General features: G+C 40.1%; 1 protein-coding gene across 4 annotated transcripts in view; it reads right to left on the reverse strand.

Moving 5' to 3' along the window:
* thada (THADA armadillo repeat containing) overlaps positions 1 to 21,087 on the reverse strand; it is a 96,414-nt gene that overhangs the window by 39,643 nt on the left and 35,684 nt on the right. For all 4 annotated transcript variants that reach the window (XM_020091983.2, XM_020091962.2, XM_020091973.2 and 1 more), the window contains exons 28-29: positions 16,826 to 16,957; positions 8,299 to 8,467 (exon numbers count right to left, since the gene is read on the reverse strand). In XM_020091983.2, the coding sequence (XP_019947542.2) occupies positions 8,299 to 8,467; positions 16,826 to 16,957 (301 nt within the window). The remainder of the gene's footprint in view (positions 1 to 8,298; positions 8,468 to 16,825; positions 16,958 to 21,087) is intronic.

The following is a 21,087-nucleotide window of genomic DNA, read 5'->3' on the forward strand; positions in this document are numbered from 1 at the left end:
GTTTGACCAGAGCAACTCAAACAGTCTCTAGCGATGTCTAGAGAGAGCCATTGTATTTTTATGCTAGTAGCATGAGGGGTGTGTGTGTGTGTGTGTGTGTGTGTGTATGTGTGTGTGTGTGTGTGTGTGTGTGTGTGTGTGTGTGTGTGTGTGTGTGTGTGTGTGAGAAAGGTTGTCAAGTATTTCACTCCTTGCCACCATTAATGCTTTCCTAAAGCGGTAAAATATGAGCCACTTTCAACAACAGGGGTCAAGTCACTCTTTTTCCTCATCTTGCTGTTTTTGGTTGTCCAAGATTTGCGAAAGGAAAAAAATGTGACTTCAGACTTCACGCTGACAAGAAGAAGACTGAACTACATTAACTCTGAGAAAAATATCAAATGCATTTCTCATACTGGTGACGATAACGGAACATCTTCAACCGTAACTGTTTAAACTATCAACTAAATTCAACTCACTAGGAATCAATTTTTCCAACTTAAGGGTTGGTGTCCTTATGTTCTTTCAGGGTTAGGTAAATCTTATGTCATATCAAAAGTTAGCTTTCTGGGTTTTCAGGCCCCTACATTCCTTCACTGGTTCAGCCCTAAGGATTTTCTCAGAAAGCCCAGGCACACCACTGGCCGAAGGCAGCAGTCGTAAAAGCAGGCCTAAGAAAAATTGTTGGAAGACAAGACGAAAGAATGCATCTGGAAAAACAACACCATTGTCACCGCTGCCAGAAAAAAGGAGACAGCAACTCTCCTAATTCTTGTGCCTCCTTCTCCTCTCAGTCTCATTTAGTGTCTGTTGTGGAAACACACAAAGGATTACATCCGTCAAGTTGGCCCTTCTCAAACCACCACAGGCCACAGCTTTAATAGTTCTGGCCCGTACCAGGCACTCTGGGCCACGGCTGTTGCTGGCACGTGTCAAGAGTGGAGGTGGGTGTCGGGTTGTTTTAGTGTCGGTCTGTCCGATGGGCTTCTTAAACTGAGTTCTGGTTGTATCAGCTGAGGTTTGGTGCATGGTGGCGTGACAGAAGTGATTCCAATTTGTTTTAAGATGTTTTATACAAGGGCCTTACTGAGGCCATCCAGAGGACAGCGCTGCTTCAGGTTAAAACAGGCTGATCTTGGCTTTTTATTCAAAATGCAGTCACACTAAAATAAAACAATAAAATCAATTAACACCATGATTAGCAGATTCTCTTAAATTAAACTTCTGCATGAAATAGAAATTTGATGGAAATTAATGCATTAATTAATTTGAACTTTAGACTTTGGGAATTGTCCCTGACAGAAATGACCTGCAGAGTCAGAGAATTAAAGAAAGGACTATTTCATAGATAAGCTGTGTTGCATCAACATACGGCTCCACAAAAGAGATTTGCAGACAATTATGAAACAGGTTTTGATTCAACAATAACATATCTTGAATGAAAGGTGTTAACTTCTCGTCTTGTTAGCAGGCAACCTAGCTGGCAAGAAGATAAGGTAGTTAGTATTCACAAAATACCCAACACAGCTACTGTTATTGATTGATGCTGGAATTTGTGTCTTTAGTAGTCTACTGGCCAGTTGTGTCATCAGTCAATGTCTCCAGACCTCTGTAACCATCCGTTTCATGAGGATATGCCCATGACATCACAGGGCCACTTAAAAAAAAATAAAAATACCCCAAACCTTCAATTTCGTCGAGATATGAGGGGGGAGCTGTAGCGATCACAACTAAGTGTGACGAGACAGATTTCCCTTAAAAGTTCTACTGAATTTCAAGAGGTGGTGTTAGGTCATTTTGAGTCCAGGTGGTTGTTTGGGCCGTTTACCCCCCATGATGTCAAGCCATATCTGATTTACACGATTCAGTGCACAACTCACACTCTTAATCACAATGACACAGAGGAATCTGCAACATAAGGAAGAATGAATTGGGGCTGGAGGTGGAGTTGGAGGGAAACCTTCTTGTGTGGGTTATCAAACCTCTTCAGTGTGAATGTGAGAAAGTCAGCAGGGTGGTGCAGCCTGCCTCAGAAGCTGTGATAGTTCCCAGCTCTGCACTTAGCCCACTAACATTTGTTCTCCGACAATAACAGAGGAAGTCATTCCTCCTTCCAGCAGAAACATCTGCTACCTGTTACACACACTACAGGCACACACCAGATTACATACATTAGGAATCTCCCAAAGCTAAACACAATGTCCTCATCATCTCAGAATAAACACACAACCAGTGTGTGGTGTGCATGTGCAGACACACACACACACACACACACACACACACACACACACACACACACACACACACACACACACACACACACACACACACACACACACACACACACACACACACACACACACACACACACACACACACACACTGCCTTTCTATCTGTCTGCTCATTCTCCTCAATTCCAAACATCATACACATGTGCTCAGAATATTTTACACACATGGCCACTATCAGTGTGTGTGTGTGAGATGCTCCTCTCCACACGTACGCTGCAAACCTTTATCTGTGTTTCACTATGTTTAGACCACTTCACCTGCATGCAGCAGTGCCAGAGTCCTACCCTCTTCCCCCACACTCCTTAAATATCTGCCTCCATCTTCTGGATAGTGGCCCCACCCAGCTACCAACACACCTGCTATCTATAGCCTGCTTACAGATGGTCCCTGCAGATATATACCAACTTATCAGCACTGCTCTCAGAAACTCAAAAAACTCCCCTGAACCCAAAGCTTTACACTCTCATGATGAAGAAAAAAAAAGAAACTGCTCTATCAGAGAGGTCTCTCTGTAATTTACACTGCAACACACACTGGGAAATGGCAGAAGTTTAGAACAGTGTGAGAAAATACTTTTGCAATTCGCACACTCCGTTTTTAGTAATCCGTTTCTTAATTTGAACTCAGTAGTAAAAGACTGAAAGGTTTGGAGACCTTTCATATGCACTGTATTTAAGATGGCGACTAAATTTAGGTTAACACAGAGCACATGTGTGAACGAGGTTTAGGAGAAGTAAAAATGTGTTTGTGCCTCGCAAGAGGTTTTATATACTACATAAATAAACAGTGCCACAGGGAAAAAAGAGACGTATTCAACTTATTCATTCAGAATAGTTCCTTACACCCTTACAACAGTTTGTTTGTTTGTTTGTGAGGAGTACTTAAAAACTACTGAACCCATTTTATTGAAACTTGGTGGAAGGGTGGGGTATGAGAAAAGAAGAACCCATTGACTTTTGGACCGGATTTGATTCAGGGGGCGCATCCAGAATTTCTCAAGATATAATGCAGAGATATAGAAAAATGTCATCAACATGCCTACTCACACATGGCTCACTCACATTTCATACATATACACGTACAGCCCCTCAGGGTGATATCAGGACATAATCCAGAGTTCAGTGCATGTCTGAATGCAGCTTACATGTTAATTGGATTTCCAATTGCAGAATAATTAAAGGAATAGTTTGATTTGTTGTGAAGTTCTCTTTATTGCTTTCTTACCTCTTAAACCATATGTCATTTTTACACTTTGGATTTCAAACTTATTAAACTAACGAGCTAACTGGCTAATGACTAGGTTCACATTTGCGCACAGAGATGCACCTGGCATCTGTCTTCGCATCGAACTCCGCAAATTGTCATCACTATTGCTGTGATGAAAATGAATCGGTAAAGGAATCTGTGAAATCTGCAGCAAATACTAACATCACTAATGGAATATTATTTGAGATATCAATGAATCGATAAAGAATTGGGCAAAATCTGTATAAATAGTTTATTATGCATTGAAATGAGGTTGAAAGATGTTCTCCCAGTGACATGTGTGATAGAGAAGAGCTGGAAAAGTGAATGTGTTACTCTCTCTCTTCTGAGCAAACAACAGAGATTGTGTTTGTAGATGCAGTGATAAACACTGTGTGAGGTTCAACAGTCTGATGTGCTTTTGGTGGAAGGAAAAAGGAAATTAAATGTCAAAGGAAGGCCTGCAGGCATTGGCTGGGTTATATCCCATTCAGACATTTTTGTGACTGTTCGACTGTGACGCACTGCACATCTCTACCTTCTCTTTTGGACGGTAAAAAAGCTGGACGGAAAAATGGAACAGAACAGAAACAGAGCTGGTAAATGTGGGTTCAAGTTAAAAAGGACCAATCCTACGCTCTGTCCATTTTCCTGAAATTTAACAATCACAATCTTTCTCTGTCATTTTTCTGCTCTAATGCCGCAGTCATTGAGTGTCTTCAATTACATGTACGCTTTAAACACACGAACACACTGAAGATGGCTCAGAGACGTGCTTGTTTTTTTCCCCCCATTACAAAACACTATAACAAACTATTGGTAGGTTGCCAGAAGGTGCAGTCATCGCAATGCTGTTGGCCAAACAACATAGCAACAGTAACTACGGGACCTGCGGTTATAGTGGGAGGATACGATTGTCAGGTTGCTGAATAAAATTCAAGGACCCATGATTTACTGGTGTATTTGTGGTGAGAAGCACCGGGCAGTAAAATGTCCCACGCTCCAAAGAATGACAGCGATTTGAAGGTGTATTGCACTTCATGGTCATGCTGAAATTATTAAATGTCAATTAATCAATTAGTTGTTCAATCAAAAATAAAAATAAAACACTGATAATTTGAAATGATTAAACATTTGCTGGTATCTGTTGTTTTTCTCTGGTTTAAAAATCTAATATGAAATAATTCTTTATTAAATCTGTTTAAACATGACTAGACCTATGTTATATATTTTGTTGACTTGTGTACTTACATTATCCAAAGGGTAACAGGACATTCGATTTCGATCGCCTTTTGAACATGATTTGCACCCGAGTAACATCAGGTAGATTTTCATTGGCAACAGCTATCATGACCCCTCACTACTTCCCGATGCAATCAAACCATGTCTTTTATTTTGATTGAGAGATTCCTAGCGGCCAATGCTACATTTTGTTCATTTACATGATAATGAAGTGAATCAGTTACCTTCTGACATTTTACTGACAAAATCAAAAGCACATTAAATGATAATTAGCTGAAGCACAAGCTTGTAAAGTTGAGCGTGTAGGTGTGTCAGGTACAGCGGAACATAAAATGACTGAATCATCTCCATTTAATAAGCAGCTTGTGAGTCTTGTCATGTCTCTGAATTTCTTTTGTCAATCCCTCTATGTAATTAACATGACTCCACTGTTATTAAATGTTCTTTCCTCTGTTGTAAAAGACCGTAAAAGGCTTTGTGTCATGCGGTATTGTACAAAATATGATATTCTGTCAATGTAAATCTTATTGTTTGATTTACCTACAGCAGATGCACACGAGGCTGCTACATGACAATGGAACATATATGACAAGAGACAAAGAAACTACCTACTGTTCCAACATTTATTCCATCATACTCAGGAGAACGTGTGTTCTAATCCTGACAGAGACAGAGGAGAGAATGTTTTAAAGGAGAGAATGAAAGCTGGGAAACAGAGATGGAGATGGACGAGGAGAGAGGAACGCGGAGACATCTGGGGAAGCTCCACACATGGCGGCCATGACAGGAAAGAAAACTCAAATCCACTCTCCTCCTGAAATCTCCTGTAAGCCTTTAAGAGGCCAACCTTCCCGCCTGCTCCCCCTCCTCCTCCTCGCCTTCATTCCACGGCAGACCTCCCTGCAGTCCAGACCATTATCAAACCACAAGTGCTCAATCAAATCCTGTAGAAAATGATGTGGTTTTCATTCTTTGTGTTGACCCCTCAGCACCAGGTCCGACCACTCCACGCCTCCAGCTCCCTCATCGACCCCATCAGTGTCGTTCAATAAAAGGCCAGGGAAACCCCCCAATCCCCCCTTTTCCTCTGTGTGTTGATATTACCAGCAGACTGTTTGGTTGTGTTTGTCAGAGTGTGATGACAGAACTAAACACTGGTATTTACACTGCGATAACCGCCTTGTCTGGACAGGCTCTGTGTGGAAACTGGGTGTGTGGGGCCGACTGAGATCGTGTGTGTGTGTGTGTGTGTGTGTGTGTGTGTGTGTGTGTGTGTGTGTGTGTGTGTGTGTGTGTGTGTGTGTGTGTGTGATTTCTATGGTTGTGTGGACAAATTTTGGTCTGAAACCATCGTTGTAAGGACATTCGTCACAACTTTAAAGGGCTGTTTGATGGTTAAGCCTTGGTTTTAAGATCCAGGTTAGAATTAGTGTGTGTGTGTCTGTGTGTGTGTGTGTGTGCGTGTGCGCTTGTTTGTGCTAAGGCTTGATGCCTATATTATAACCTCTGGGTGTGTGTGCACATGTTATGAAAACTGATTTGATGGTTGGATTTTACATTTTCCTCCTTTTTGATTGAGTCCAGTTGTGAAGATTTTTTTGTTCTAACCTGGAAGGATTACAGGCTCATAAACTCATCTATGAACTGAGGTCATTCAATCCTATGAAACGTTAATGCAAATATAAGACTAGATTAATTTACTTGTAAAGCTAACACAACATTTTTCTATTCCCTTTTTTTTTAACCATTTTACGATTAAATGCAAACTGTGTTTCCTAAAGCAACATTGAAATTAAGACAAATACCTTTTGTATATAGATTCAAGCAATCACATACTGCTTTGGTAAAACTAAGTCCTTAATATGTAAACAGTAATTCTCATTAATTACTTAAAGGTTCAGTGTGTAGAATTCAGGGATATCTAGAGGTGAAGTTTCATGTTGCAGCTGAATACTCCTCATCTCACCATCCCCTTCCAAACATGTAACAGAACCTGTGGTGAACTTCTGTTGTCATGAAAACTCAAAAGGTTTTAGTTTGTCCAGTTTGGACGACAGTAAAAAACATGGCTGCCTCCACAGAGAGGATGAAACACACCAGTGAAAACATCATGAGGATTATTTTATATTAAATTTCTGCCAAAAATTCCTTTCACCTAAATCTTACACACTGGACCTTTATACATTCAGAGTCTGATAAAAGCTTTTTTGCAGCGTTGCCTCTTTGTAGAGTTGTGTCGAGCAGTGCTCTCGCCCTCCCCCCAACTGGAGAAGTGAAGTAAAAATAGGTCGATATCTATATATAGTTTTGACCAACAAGTTTAAAGGTAATATACAATGAGTTCAAACAGAAGCAAGACAAAACAAATTTGAAGCAAGAATGAAAAACATTTTTGAATTTTTGCACTCTAAAGAGTCTTAAAGACTAATCATTTTTGAAAAATAATTAAAGTTAAATTCATCACCTCCACGGAAGGAGGTAATGTTTTCAGCTCTATCCATTTGTTCGTTGATTTCTTTGTGAGCAAATATAACACAACGGATTTCAGCAAAACTTGGTGGAATTATGCAATATGGACCAGGGAAGAACCCACGGCATTTTGGTGTGGATACAATGAGGAGCTGGATCCAGGACTTTTTTTTTTAACACTTTCTTTAACATTGCAAGATTTTTCAACATTTTCCCAAAGAATGGTTCATGGATCTTGATGAAGAGATTTAGTGAAGTTATATCTATGAGTTTGTGAAATTTGGTGCCGCTTGGTGGAATTCAAGGGGCCTGTTGGGCCTTATCGGAGGTATGTGTAGTCTACTTTAACTTACATGTAGGATTTAATTGAGGGCAGCAGTGTCGAGGAGAGTTGAATGAATAAATTGCTGCAGGCCGCTGCAGTGTGCATGTCTACAGGTGCAGCTGGGACCAGAGCCTTGTTCAGTTCGGGCAAAGAAGCCACGTTATATGAATGTCGTTGCTGATTGGGCAACACCTCTGACACACCCAGGACGAATCCAGAAGAAAACAACAACAACCACAAAACTCTAGAATGTTTCAGTAGAAGACAACAAAAGTTCTGCTGACGACATAAACAATCTCAACATACATATAAGGCAAATGGCATATGACAGGAACTTTAAGCAGCGTGATCAACCTCTCAATAACACATGCAGATCAATGGTGATGCCAACTACATGACACATGAGCAAACTCCATTTGCAGAGGGAGACTGTGAGATGCAGATGAAAGCTCCAGGATAACAAACAGGGTCGGTACCCTCTGTTTGTACATAAATGTGTGTGACAGCAGTTGTGATGGGTAGATGCAGCTCAGTTATATGTGTGGGGGATCAGATTAACCTATTGAGCAACCTATTGTAGTCCTCTGCACCACAGTAATCATGTGGTTCAAGGTTTGGGTCAACTGAAGCTACATCACTAAATAAACTCTGGTCACTTAAGCAACATCTGACTGAAGAGCCCAGCATGTTTGTACATATATATACATAGGTGTTTGTTGCATGTTGGTGTGTGTGTGGGTTCAGACCTGCAGCAGAGTCCCGTGGATGTGGTTTTGTTGGATTCTGGGTCCTGGCTCTAGGGGAAGCTGCTGCAGTAAAGAGTGAACTGTAGATGGGACCTGGGTGACCAGCACGAAGGGGACGAGGGCCCGAGCTGCCATTTCTCTGGTCCGATACACTGCGGAGTGGCCACATCTGCAGATAACACACGCACGCACACAGAGAAGCATCAACATTATTGTCATAACAAGTCATTCCAATATTCAGTCATGGAAACCCCTTTATTTTTGCGTTATGTCACATTTGTGTGTGTTTGAGTTAACACAGGACATGGAATGTTATTGGAACTGTTGACTTCAAATTAATTTACAACTATGAAAAATAATTGTGTGTATTATCATAAATGTTCTTTATTATTATGTTCTCCAGTCACACCATGCATAGACTAATTCTTGTTAGGAATGATGACCCATGACAATTGTTTTATGCAAACTGTGCGTTAGGGTATAACCTTAAATATAAAATATCCATTCTCTGTTTCTGTTTCTCTGTTTCAATATTACAAAGGCTAAAAAAATCTGAATCTAAACAGCTCCTCGGCCAGCAGAACACCAATTATGCCAAAATCAAATACTTTGAAATCATTACCTAACTAGCCAGGAAATAAGCTCTTTCATTTTGTTTTTGCCCACACACAGATGTCTGTGTTACACAAGCATATGGTCATTTACAGTGTTCACTAGTGATGGAGAATGTGGCCAGTCACCCTGAGTACAGGCTAAAATTAACCTTGTTTACAAGCTGATAGTCTTTCCATCTCCAGTGTCATAACACTGCCATTGCTGATAAGAGGGAAGGACATGACCAAGACCGGGATGAGATGAGAGGAGGAGTGTGAGAGAGGGTAAGAGTGGCAGAAGGAAGAAGACTGGACTCATTTTATATTGGAAAAAGTTAACTCTAGTTCAGTCTTCAAAAAAACACAGACACAATTCCAGGTAACATATCAGTTTGAAATGAAGAGGCAGGCATTCAGGAAATGCAATGTTTTTTTAAGAAATAGGGAAAGATTGAAGCACTCTCATGTCTGTCTGTTAAATATAAAGCTACAGGCAGCAGCTTAGCACAGAGACCACGAAGCAGATAATTCCCAAGGAATGACATTTTCTACAATATACAATCTAACTTTGAATAAAAGGTAAATTAGTGTGCATGGTGTCTGTTGCAGTGCCATAAGAAACAACTTAGCTATAACACTGGTCATATCTTTAGAACAAGACGTCAAGCAGTCCGTCTTTAATACAAAAAGCTGGTGCTTGGTGGTAGTATTGTCAAAATGAAAATACCAATGTTACACAAGTATAATGTTGACCGTGTTCATTAACTTAATTTAGTGTATTAACATGTACACACTGGCTAGAAGGCAGTAAAGCATTAAATTGTCACATTAGTTTTGCAGGCATTTGGATATAAACCTAGAATTTACCTGATCATTAAAAGGGATCACAAAAGTCAATCTATTCTCAGGGGGACAAGAAAATATTAAGTATTTGTCAAAATTACTTACAAACACAAATCTTATGCATGTGTATTAGGATGCTGGCACAAGAACAACAGTTGTTGCAGGATTCATCATCTGGGAACCATGTCTGTTCAAAACTAGTTACAACTCAAAAAGTAGATGCTGAGATGTTTCAACTGTTGCGCCTTTAAAAACTGACAAAAGAAACAATGGGTCACGTAAACTCAGTGAATCATAAGAAGAATTTTATTTACCTCTGCTTATGTTTTTGCTCATATCCATTCGTTTGGTTGATTGTCAGGTTTGTTGTTGGATTACGCAAAAACTACCAAAAGGACGTACACAACTAAATATAAATAAACAGACATGGACCAAGAAAAAGACCATTACACTTTGGTGTGGACCCGTAAAACGGGGTGGATTCAGGAACTTTTCATCACCACTTTCTCACAATATCTTGCTTCTTTTGACAGTTTCACAGATTTATCAGAAAAAATAAGCATATTTAGAGAGAGTATATCTTGTGCAGCTTGATTGGGCCTTGGTGGAGATACACATGCTCTACTGACTGACATTCTAGGCGTTAATGCAAACAGCACAATCAATGGAACATGAAGATTCACATATTATAACACACTGACACTTGACAGAAAAATAGGCAGACAGAGTCTGAGTCCTGAGTGTTTTTCATCATTGTTTTTATTGTAGAGCTGTGTGCAGTGCTCTTTGGCCCACTCTCCTCCCCCTCTCTTACACTCATCTGTCATGGTCTGACCATCAGCCATCTGCTTGATTTTTAAATAGCAACACGTCTACATGCTGTGGGGTTAGTCTAATGCCTAGTCTGAGAATACAATATATTGTTACCATTTAACTTTGTGGTTTTGTTTAGGGTTTATGTGCATCCCTACACTACTGGTCTACTGGAAGTACTGGTCAGTTTAACAGACATAAATACTTTCCAGGTGGTTTTCAAGAACAGTGTTGAGAATGATTAATTTATTTCATTCTCATTATTACAACACATAACAGACCAGGAGTCAAATACCGTCGCCCAACATTGGCATGTCTGTTCCAGTTGTTGTTGGTTGAGACATCAGTAGATAGAATATGTCTAAAACCGTTCTGTAGGTTGACTTTGAGGCTGTGTACAAAACAAAATAACATAGAGCAGTGAAATTATCATCATGTGACTCTCAGACAAATGACTGGCTCTTACGTTTATAAAGAGCATTCCTTGAATCCATAGCTGAGCACAGACGAACAAACACTTGCACATATGCACGCAGACCTAAAGTCAAAGGAGGACAGGAGGTGTGTAGGGTGCAGGCTGTTTATAGGGCCTGTAAAGGCATTAAAGTGTGCTGTGGAGGCCAAACAAGAGGCTCTGTTCCACTGTGGAAAATTCAGCAGAAGGTTCAAGAGAAACGTGAAACACCTATCCATCATTACAGTGGAATGCAGGGATGAAAAGGAAGCTCGCTTTTTTGGCTTTGGTATGCGGGAGGGTGAGATGAGTTTAAAGACACAAACTTACAGCTGTGTATAATCTACGATGAGGAAAAAAATAGAGCGCGAAGATAAAAAAAAGAAACAATTCGCAAATGATTACCAGCATGTTTTCGAATTTTCAGTGAGTCATTTCTGAAAAATAAACTGTTGGTCAGAATAAGAGACGGGGAAATAAAAAGACAAGTGGCCTGAAATTTATATGGGCTGAAACAAAGGGAGGGCTGTTAGGAGCAACAAGTCAACTGTCAACAAATGCTTTTCCACCTGCTGTGAGCATGCCATCCCTTACACACTCTCTCTAACACACGCACGCACGCACACACACACACACACACACACACACACCTACAGCCAGACAGACAACCGAAGGCCATGTATCAAACACAGACAACAGTTTGCATTCCTGAGCTCTACACGCCTGTGCACAGAAGTTCACTCACTCTTGCACATTTAACACACAAACATGTCTAATGACCAAGATCCATGTCCATTCCACACTTTCCACCCCTGCCCGCCACCATTTGGGGCCCATATGTTAACTATCTGTGCTAATTTGTCCCATTGAAACTCTTTTGCAAAAGGAAATGACAGTTTGGAGGGGTGTAATTTTAGAAACAGGGCCGTCCCCTGTGGGGTCAGGAGGCAAACTGTTGACTGGCATGGACGAGCCTCATCTGGGCCTCATTTTGGAGAACTGGGAGAATAGTTTCCTCCGTCGACTGAAGCTTTTTAGCTTAACAAGCCTAAGCAATAAAGTCTGTGAGAGAAAAAAGTTCAGTTACACAATTAAAAGCATTTTGCCTCAGTCATTGATACGGGGGAGATGTAGATGTCTGAATACAATCAGTCATTTTGTCTCATTGTTCTACAAACTAAAACAGTCTGTGTTCAAAAATAGTCCTATACACTCTATAGTGTGCACCATTTAAATTACAATTTTATTTTACAGTACAAATTCTAAGTGTCTAGATGTATCTACACAATAGATTTGTCCACGACAATACAAACAATCCCACAATTCAACATGACAAAGTGCTCAAAACCTCAATTTGCTTTTCACCTCTGAGTCTACAGTATTGAGTGATTTTCTGAATTTGCAGATTTAGCAATAACACAATACAAAAAATAATATTCATGAGTAAAAATCCTGTGTTACAAATTTTTGTTAAAATGTAAGATATAGCAAAAAAAGTTATTTGATAGTTTCACCCCTGGACACATATTTGTTGATTTTCTAATTGAAAAGAAGTTAATACAAAATTATTTTGCCTTCAAATTCAGTTATGTTACTTCACTTTATGAAAACCTATTGCACAAACATTGAGCTACAATTTCTGATTTTCCACAGTGACACTATATAAATGAACAAAACATATATACACAACTTGGGGTGACCAAACCTAAATCTGGATAAAAACAGTGTATTATTTACTGCTATGATGCCACCCTTTTCCATATTTTATCACCCAACTGAAGCCCTGTGATTTATTGAAATGCTGATGTGTACAGATCGCGACACAAGGTACAGTTTCAGTTAACGTTTTAAATATCAACTGCAGAACATGTCAGCAAACTATTTCTTTTTTTGTGTCTGTCAAGGGTGTCAGGGTTCAGCCACTGTTGACAAGTTCAGGTCACTCTCAGCAATGTGGACAATGACAAACTGTAAACAACTTAAATTTGTCATTGTCCACTGTCCGAGTCCCAGTGAGGCAACATGTAGACATGAACATGAGCAGCGTGGAGGAGAAATCTACAACATCTCTGCTGGGAAGGAAATGACAGTGGTCTCCTTTGAAGCCTCACTTTAGTTTATGGGCAATTCCATGCCCCTTCAAAAGAAATGAGATATGAGGCATCGAGGACGGGAAAGGAAAGGAGTAAGGTAGACAGGGAGGGGTGCGGAAAGATGCCTGGACTGGATATCACAGGACATAAATCACTGTACCAGCACTATGAGGCTGTAACATTCAGGCAGAGAAAGAAGGAGAAAGAAGGAGAAAGGGAGACACCGAGGGAGAAAAGACCAAATGTTCACTAGACAAAAAGACGTCAAAGACTGGAATGAAGCTGCCATCAGTTATTAGAATGAATGTGTCTGCTTGTCATTATCTGCCCCCAAGACATCATCATCATCATTTCCTTCCTTATTAACTGGGCAGGTGTGACGCATGCAGAAGCAAGGCAGTGGAGGAATGAAAATTCTTGCAGTGGGGAGGAAGGGTATAGAGACAAAATGCTGTGTTGTGCGATGATGGAGGGATATAAGGGAATAATTATTACACGTGAAGTTCTGTCCTGTCTACACAAGCGGAGCTGAGCTGCATTTAATACTTGGAGCCGGTGGCTCAGATCATATGAGAAGGAAGAAAAGGGTGAGGAGGAGGTGGAGGGGCGACAGTCATCGACCTCATCAGACACGTCCGCACACGCCTAGGGAAGATGGGTTGGGGAGTGGGGGTAGTGTCGAGAAACACGGCTGGAGCCAAAGACGTTAGGGCTGGGCTATATTTAACATCAACATGTGGGCTTCATTTGGGTGGATGTGAGCACTGCATGCCTTCAGCCAGCCAGTCACAACTCAGCTGACAACCGAAGGGATTACTTTACTTGTTATAATTAAAGTCTGGTAAATCAGTTTCAGTATTTAGGGGAAAATGGAAAATGGAAAAAAAAATCAAAACATGGAATTATTTGTATTTTCTGAGCAGCATTTCCAATGTGGGGGTTCAGGAGAGATGAAGGGAGGAATTAAGACAAAGATCTTACGTGAGGTGAAAGAGACTGACGCACGCCAGCCTTCTAAAAACAACAGGAAGTTAGTCATTGTAATTTTGGATTTTGATTTGCCTCCTATTTACATCAAGTTTTTATGGCTCTTTCTCCCAGTCATAACTCAGTCAAACCACAAGGAACACACACACACACACACACACACACACACACACACACACACACACACACTACTTACACTTTCCAGGGACGTTATCACACAGAAGGCACTGAACATTATCAAGGACCCCTCACACAAATTGATTGATCTTGTGCCGCAAGGCGAACGTTCCAGGAGCATCAAAACAAGACTGAACAGCTCCCTCTTCCAGGCAGGGGTTGTGTTGAAACTGTTATATTTATCATTTATTGTGATCAGATTTACCACGAGGAAACCTCATTCTGCCCTGCATTTGATGTTTGGTGAAATAAGGTTATTTAATCTTGGATCACTAATGTCCGTTGTTAATAGACATCCTTAAATGCATTTAATCAATGAAGAGAAGCTGATTATAACTCCTGAACCTGTTTGAGAATCATGACATTTTTGTCTTCACTAAAGTAATTCACTGATCGCCCTCTGTTCTTTCACTGGTTACACTACAAACAAAAAAGTGATTTAATTCGGCAAAATATTAAATTTAAGAAATGCAGGGGAAAAAAGAGAAATACAGAAATATACTAAGAGAGTAGCTTAACCCATGCTGCATGAAGTCGTCAATATTCAACATGTGCTACAATGCTAAAATATTTAAATGGCATATGTTAAGTTTTAACTTTCAATAGGGAATGTTATTGACAAAATGGTGATATTATTGCAACTTGACAAGTGTAAGAGGGAAGCAGGGTCAGCAAAATAATTATACATTGATAATGGCACTGTAAAATGAGATCATAAAACCCGATGAGCAGAATATGTTTTGTGGGCTTACGTGTGCTATTAATATTAGCAATATAATGTTTTTCAATGTATTGCATGAATTAAATGTGTAAATATTAATTAATATATCTGTAACTGAAAATCCTGATATATTGTATGTCTATTTGTGTTCAATGTATTTCCAACCCAAGAATTAGGCTAAACTTTTTGATCCCAAACTGTGACCTATGACAGAAAAAAAAGAAAAGAAATGAATAGCAGAGGTTTTGTCCATGACCGCCAATTCAATTCAAGAGACAAGCTGCTGGATGCAATACAACTATGTGGTTATGGCCAAACATCTTAAGCTTGTTCTAATGGAGCAGCAGACAAACGTCTCAGCGGCATCATCCTAAAAACAATCAAATCAACAAACAGTATCTGCTTTCAAAGAACATAACAACAATACATTGATATATCACATGTAGCCGACCAACATAGTCCACAACCATTTATATCTACAAAGAGATAGACACACAGTCGAAGAACACAAACTCAAGTTATCTTTACTGTTAGTAAAGCATTCCAACTTCAAGGTCTTAGCCTAAGAATATACTCTCTCACATACACACGTGCGCATACACACACGTCGAGAATGTTTATATATTTTACTATGTGAAACACTTCGTAATCACACGGTGCAGTATACTTCATATTTTCTGGATTTAACTACCATGTGTCCTCTGATTCAGTGAAGGTCCTCACAGCAGCAGATATACAAAGCAAGTGTGCAGGACATACAAGCTTTAGTTCTACTTGCAGGTGCAGTGCGTGTAAATGGACATGCTCCAATAATATTTGTAGATTTCTCTGTCTGAGGAATGTAGCAGATGAAGTCTGTGGCCACAGTTTCCCAGTGGCCTGCGAGGATTCAGATAAAACAACATAATCAACTCCTGCCACATGAGACTACACGAACGACAACAAAGCCCTCTGCAGAGACAGACTCGCATCAGACAGGGATTCGACTTTGACAAAGATGCACTCACTCACACAAAAGTGATATCTATCTTATTATGGTCATACATTAGAACATACAGTATCATCTGGATTTTGGGGATTGTGATGTTAGAAGTTACGTAAGACAGAGGTCTCTAAAATAGAAAGAGAGCACCTGTGCAAACAAAACACCGGGAGACACGTTACTGTTTAGACTGAAGGTGTTTTGTCTCAGTGATTGTGAAGGGTGCTATACTTAAAATGACTTTGGGTTCAATGAAAACATTGTTGAGAGCTTTGTCAGGGATGAGAACAGCTGTGTGACCCTCTAGAATGTGATAAAGGGATTCTGTTTTTAATGATAGCAACAGCCCAGTCCTAGAAACACAATATACACGACTGTCTGACAAATTAACACTATTAGTAGGTCAGCCAGTTTGGCCTCAAAGGGGCTTTCACCTTCTAGTTCTTTTAATTTGTTGGACAAACCTTAGCTACTTTTAAAAGCAGTAGACAGTTGCCAGTATTTCCCCAAAAGTGTGATTTCTATGTTTAGTATGAAGATCACTCGTCCATCTCCATTTCTCACAATTAATCCAATCTATAATTGTCACTCCCAACTGCAACAGATTCCAAGTGACAGGTACACAGACTAAAGAGAGTCCTCGCATGTGAGAGACCTGCATAACATTCCACATCAGCTGAAGCTATGAGGTCTGTCTCCATGGATGGCAACAACTTTATGGACAATAGCACGAGCGGGAATGTTTTTTAAGTGTAAAATATGTTTTTGTTTATTGTGATAATGGTGGATAATTAATGGGAAACCCAGTCTTTAATTCACATGAATGTGTGTATGCTTATGAGTGTGTGAAGCAGAGACACTCACCTGATGATGAAGGGCATGAACGGGGCGAGTCCCAGAGGTGAAGAAGAGCCATCCATGGGAGAGGGGTACAGGCGACTGAGCACCAGCAGGAGCAGGAACAGACTGGGGTGTAGCTTCACCTGACCACTGTCACTGAACACACAAAATGTCAGCCCGATTTTAGTAATTAAGTTAATATCACCAGAACTATACAGGCATCATGAACTTAGCAACCTTAGGTCAATGACAACTGTGATGAAAAAGTAAGAATTGGCTTTAACGGTGGCTGTTTTTGGACTTTATTCATGTTGAACTACAAGATCTCTCTCTACAAATGCATTTGAGGTTGCCCCCAGACTCTACAGATATTTGGGGAACGTTGGCTGCTGGGAAGACTCTGTAACTTGTCTTGTACGATCTGTACGACTGCTCTAAACAACTTCGGAGAGAGCGTTTCTAAATTTGCACAATGCACGAAGGATGCTGACAGGCTAGATAAATGTCATCAAATCTCATCTATTATCCTAGATTCGGGGGTCAGTAATGACAAGGCGGAGAATCAGGTCGGTACGTTTTATTTGTTTACTTGAGTATTTCATTTCTGTGTTCTCCATTTCAGTTTAATTCCCATTATTGGGTGAGAGCTACAGTGGGTTTCTCAGTAAAAAAATAAATAAAGTGACAGCAGACCGCTTCATTTATGTTTGAATGAATGTATTGTTGTAAAATTGGCTGTTCTTCAGTGATTTGCCACCTACAGCATGTGTGTGATGCAAATACTATTATTAGAAGTTATAATATCACAATTATTTGGTTTCACACAAGACTTGCTTGTACATTTTTTGCCGACGGTAGATTTCTGAGAATTTATGTAGAAAGGTTTTGATGAAAACTATAAAGGGGAGAACACCAGCTTTCACTGGGAGGCCAAATGTTTTTGCTGGAGGGGCAGGTCTGATTTACAGGCTGCTATTTGCCTACCAGTGCTGTATGATCTTAGAGATAGCAACTTGTCTCTTCATGTGAAATGGGTAGACAGGATGATTATTAAAATTAAAAGGCTAAAAATAACTGAGCTTGTCAAGACCGTGACTTCTCTGGGAAGTTCTGATAAATATAATGACTTATTAATTCTTTAGACCATTTTTAATCAATTTGTATCTATCTATTTCGGGAAATGTGCTTCTTTTGCTGAGCGTTACATGAAGAGACTTGTAGCTACAGCAGTGTATGAGAAACAACTAGTTGTGGATGCAGTTATAATGTGTAGTCTGCTCTGTGAAACAGGCCAAGAGAGCAATATGAAAACCACATATAATCAAAATGCCAACACAGAATATAACAGGCCTAAATTCCTCTGGCTTTTTACACACTGCATATGCAAAACCACCCACACTCCGGTACAGTCATATCCTCGTCTTCTTGAGCTGAGCTTTTGACTTCCCTTTTTTTTTTTCCTCCTTCCAAATATCATCATCGCCAACTGAATCAGAATGGAAACTGTCTTGCGGTTTCACATTTTCACTCTGTCACAGTTGCTGTGAGGGAAGCACGGAGGAAAATGAAAAAAGAGAGAGAAGCTGACAACAAGACAAGTTAGAAAAAAGTGAAGACAATGACTGAAGTGTGCGAAATACCCGAGTTGCCCTGTTGGTCAACAAGAGATTCTGCTCCTCTGCTTTTTTCTAACTACTAACACGTAGAACTGATCTTTATAAAAACCTGCTGAATTCATATTTATAACCGAGGCATCGCTTCTTCTGCAACAACAAACTTAAAACACCTCAAGAAGAACATCTCTCCTGTCTGCAGCCTGTGTGTGTGTCTGTCTCTATCTCTCTTCACACACAAACTGACCATCACATGTATTTAGTTATTAATCGATGGTGTCGGATCATGAATCCACATCTTTTAACTTATTTAAACACTGATGTCCTGGCTGTGTGCTTCACTTCTCTTCTTGTGTCGCGTGTGTGTCACTTGAATTACGTGCATGTCTCATAAAGTCTAGAGCAAATCAAATAAACACAAAGTAATAACTTCTGATTAGTGATGGTGGTTATTGTTAATGTTTAAAGTAAGCACAGATCAGCTGGGGAGGGAGGAGTGAGGACATGCAGCAAGGTAAAAGGGTAACGTAGCAGAAACCCTGCCTGCCTAATACTGGAAAAAGTACACTAATGACAATTATCAGTGACATATTTTTAAAGACTTTTTCCAGAGACCCCCCCCCCCCAGAATTTAGCTGTTGAGGCTTTCAGGGGGTCTCAAGTGTCAATCAAGGGGTATCTGAATTTTGAACCCAGACTAAAATGAATCAGTCAGGTACCTAATGCGGGAAATGGTCATGCTTTACCCTCGGGATGCTTTTACTTCCTATTGTCCTGCAGCGAAGCGTAGCACTGCAAAAAGGTTTCAACAGTACATCTTCTGCTTTTGATGACAAACAACTTCTTCAAATATGGGAACATGATGTAAAAACAGTGTTTACAATGTGGGGAGCGCTTGCAGCGGAGTGTTATGTAGGTCTGGAAGCACATAGGATCTGCTTATGTGTGTGTGTGTCAGGAGAGCGGAATGTCCTTCGGGCCCTGTTATTAGTCATGAGGATCTCATTGAACGGAGGCAGAACAACAGACCCCCTGCGAAAACAACTTGTGCTTTTCATCACTTCCTTCAGCGCAGAACCATCCGCTGGGACTGCCGTAGATTGGCGAGATGGGAAATGTAATAGCGGCCCAATTAGTAACCGGTCTAATGTGTTTAGTGTCACAGTTCAGCCGAGGCCCAGCGGGACAGGATGTGATGTCACAGATACAGCAGGGGGGCCAGATAGAGGTAAAATTGCAAACATATTAGTCCATGTCGGGATACAGCTGGAGGCTCAAACACTTGACAGGATGAAAAAGAGACTGTGGCATTTAATGGCACTCTTAAATTCCATGCTGAGGTCTAACATGAATGCCTGCCCTCTCTCCCACTCCTCAATCTTCTCCAGTATCCGGGGCTTTGATGAAGGGCTTATTTTTGTTCTACATCTTTTAAAGAGAGTGGAAACAGAACGCTGACCTTAAGAAGTTCTTCGTCTTCATTTAGAAAGCAGCGAAAGGGACATAGTAGCGTAGACGCAGAAGAAGCTCTCAAGTAAACAGCGTACCATTTGGTTCGCTCTCAGATGAATAAATCATCAGTTTTGTTTAGAGAATTAGAGAAAAGAACTTGGAGTATGATATGAAAGCTGTTTTCTTTGGACGTGGAGGCAGGAGCAGATAAGACAGTTTAAATATGGGTGGTGACCTGAAATAGCTCCAGAGATAAAGTTTGTTTTAGTGAGATAATGATGGGGGATTTTTAAATGTATGAATCAACAGGTCTCATAAAAAGCACAATCAACACTTTGTTGCAATATAAATCATCTTTACCTTGAATTACATACTCGAGATTACACCATGTTTTCACAATTAAATTAGGTTAAGGGCTGTTGTACAAGCATACACTGCTTGTCCATGACAATGTGTATTTGAGATCAAGGTAATGAAACATGCCCAGCACCCTAAAAAATGTAAAAAAGCAGACTGTTTAAATTTACACAAATTCCTAATATTTCTCTCAATGATAAAGAAGAGAAGATTTAGTGTTTTCCAAAGAATGTTTTCAATCTATGGCAGTAGCTGGGGTGCAGGTGCAAGAGTGTGAATGTATCTCTCATGCTCAACAGTTTGGTGAAAGGTACACAGACTAATGAGTGAAAGTCTTTGCATGCCACTTATGGGTACATGCACAGCTGCAGCTGAAACCAAAAGGTCTGACGGTGGGCGGTAACAACTTTATGGACAATACACACAGCAACAATGTAGCAACAGAGCCAAATACCAAGTTCCAGATCTCTTATGCTACTTTGAGAGGAGAGCAATTGTTTTTTTGGTTCATTATGGTCCTGTGGCACGAGAAATTAGAATATGGTGAGCTGCTATAATCTAGATTATTAATGTGAAGCACTGGCTAATTGTTTCAGATAGGTAAATATTGAATGTACTGATAATGTAGAATCTAACTGCCTATGTACTGTAAAAAAACTGCGTTATCATTTTATTAAATAGAGATTATTTAGTGTGCAGGGGCTGAGTGTTAATTAACAAATGAATCCTTTCCCCTCCAAAATCCTAGAAACAAAGCAATGTGTGATATCTCTCTGTTGCTTGCTGTTGAAAAGTTCTGAGTTGAAAGCCTTCTCTAAATTTCAAATAAAGAAAAAATAAAGACAATTTGGAAAAGCACCCCTC

The sequence above is a fragment of the Paralichthys olivaceus genome, chromosome 14 (genome assembly GCF_024713975.1).
Source record: "Paralichthys olivaceus isolate ysfri-2021 chromosome 14, ASM2471397v2, whole genome shotgun sequence".
Taxonomy (NCBI): domain Eukaryota; kingdom Metazoa; phylum Chordata; class Actinopteri; order Pleuronectiformes; family Paralichthyidae; genus Paralichthys; species Paralichthys olivaceus.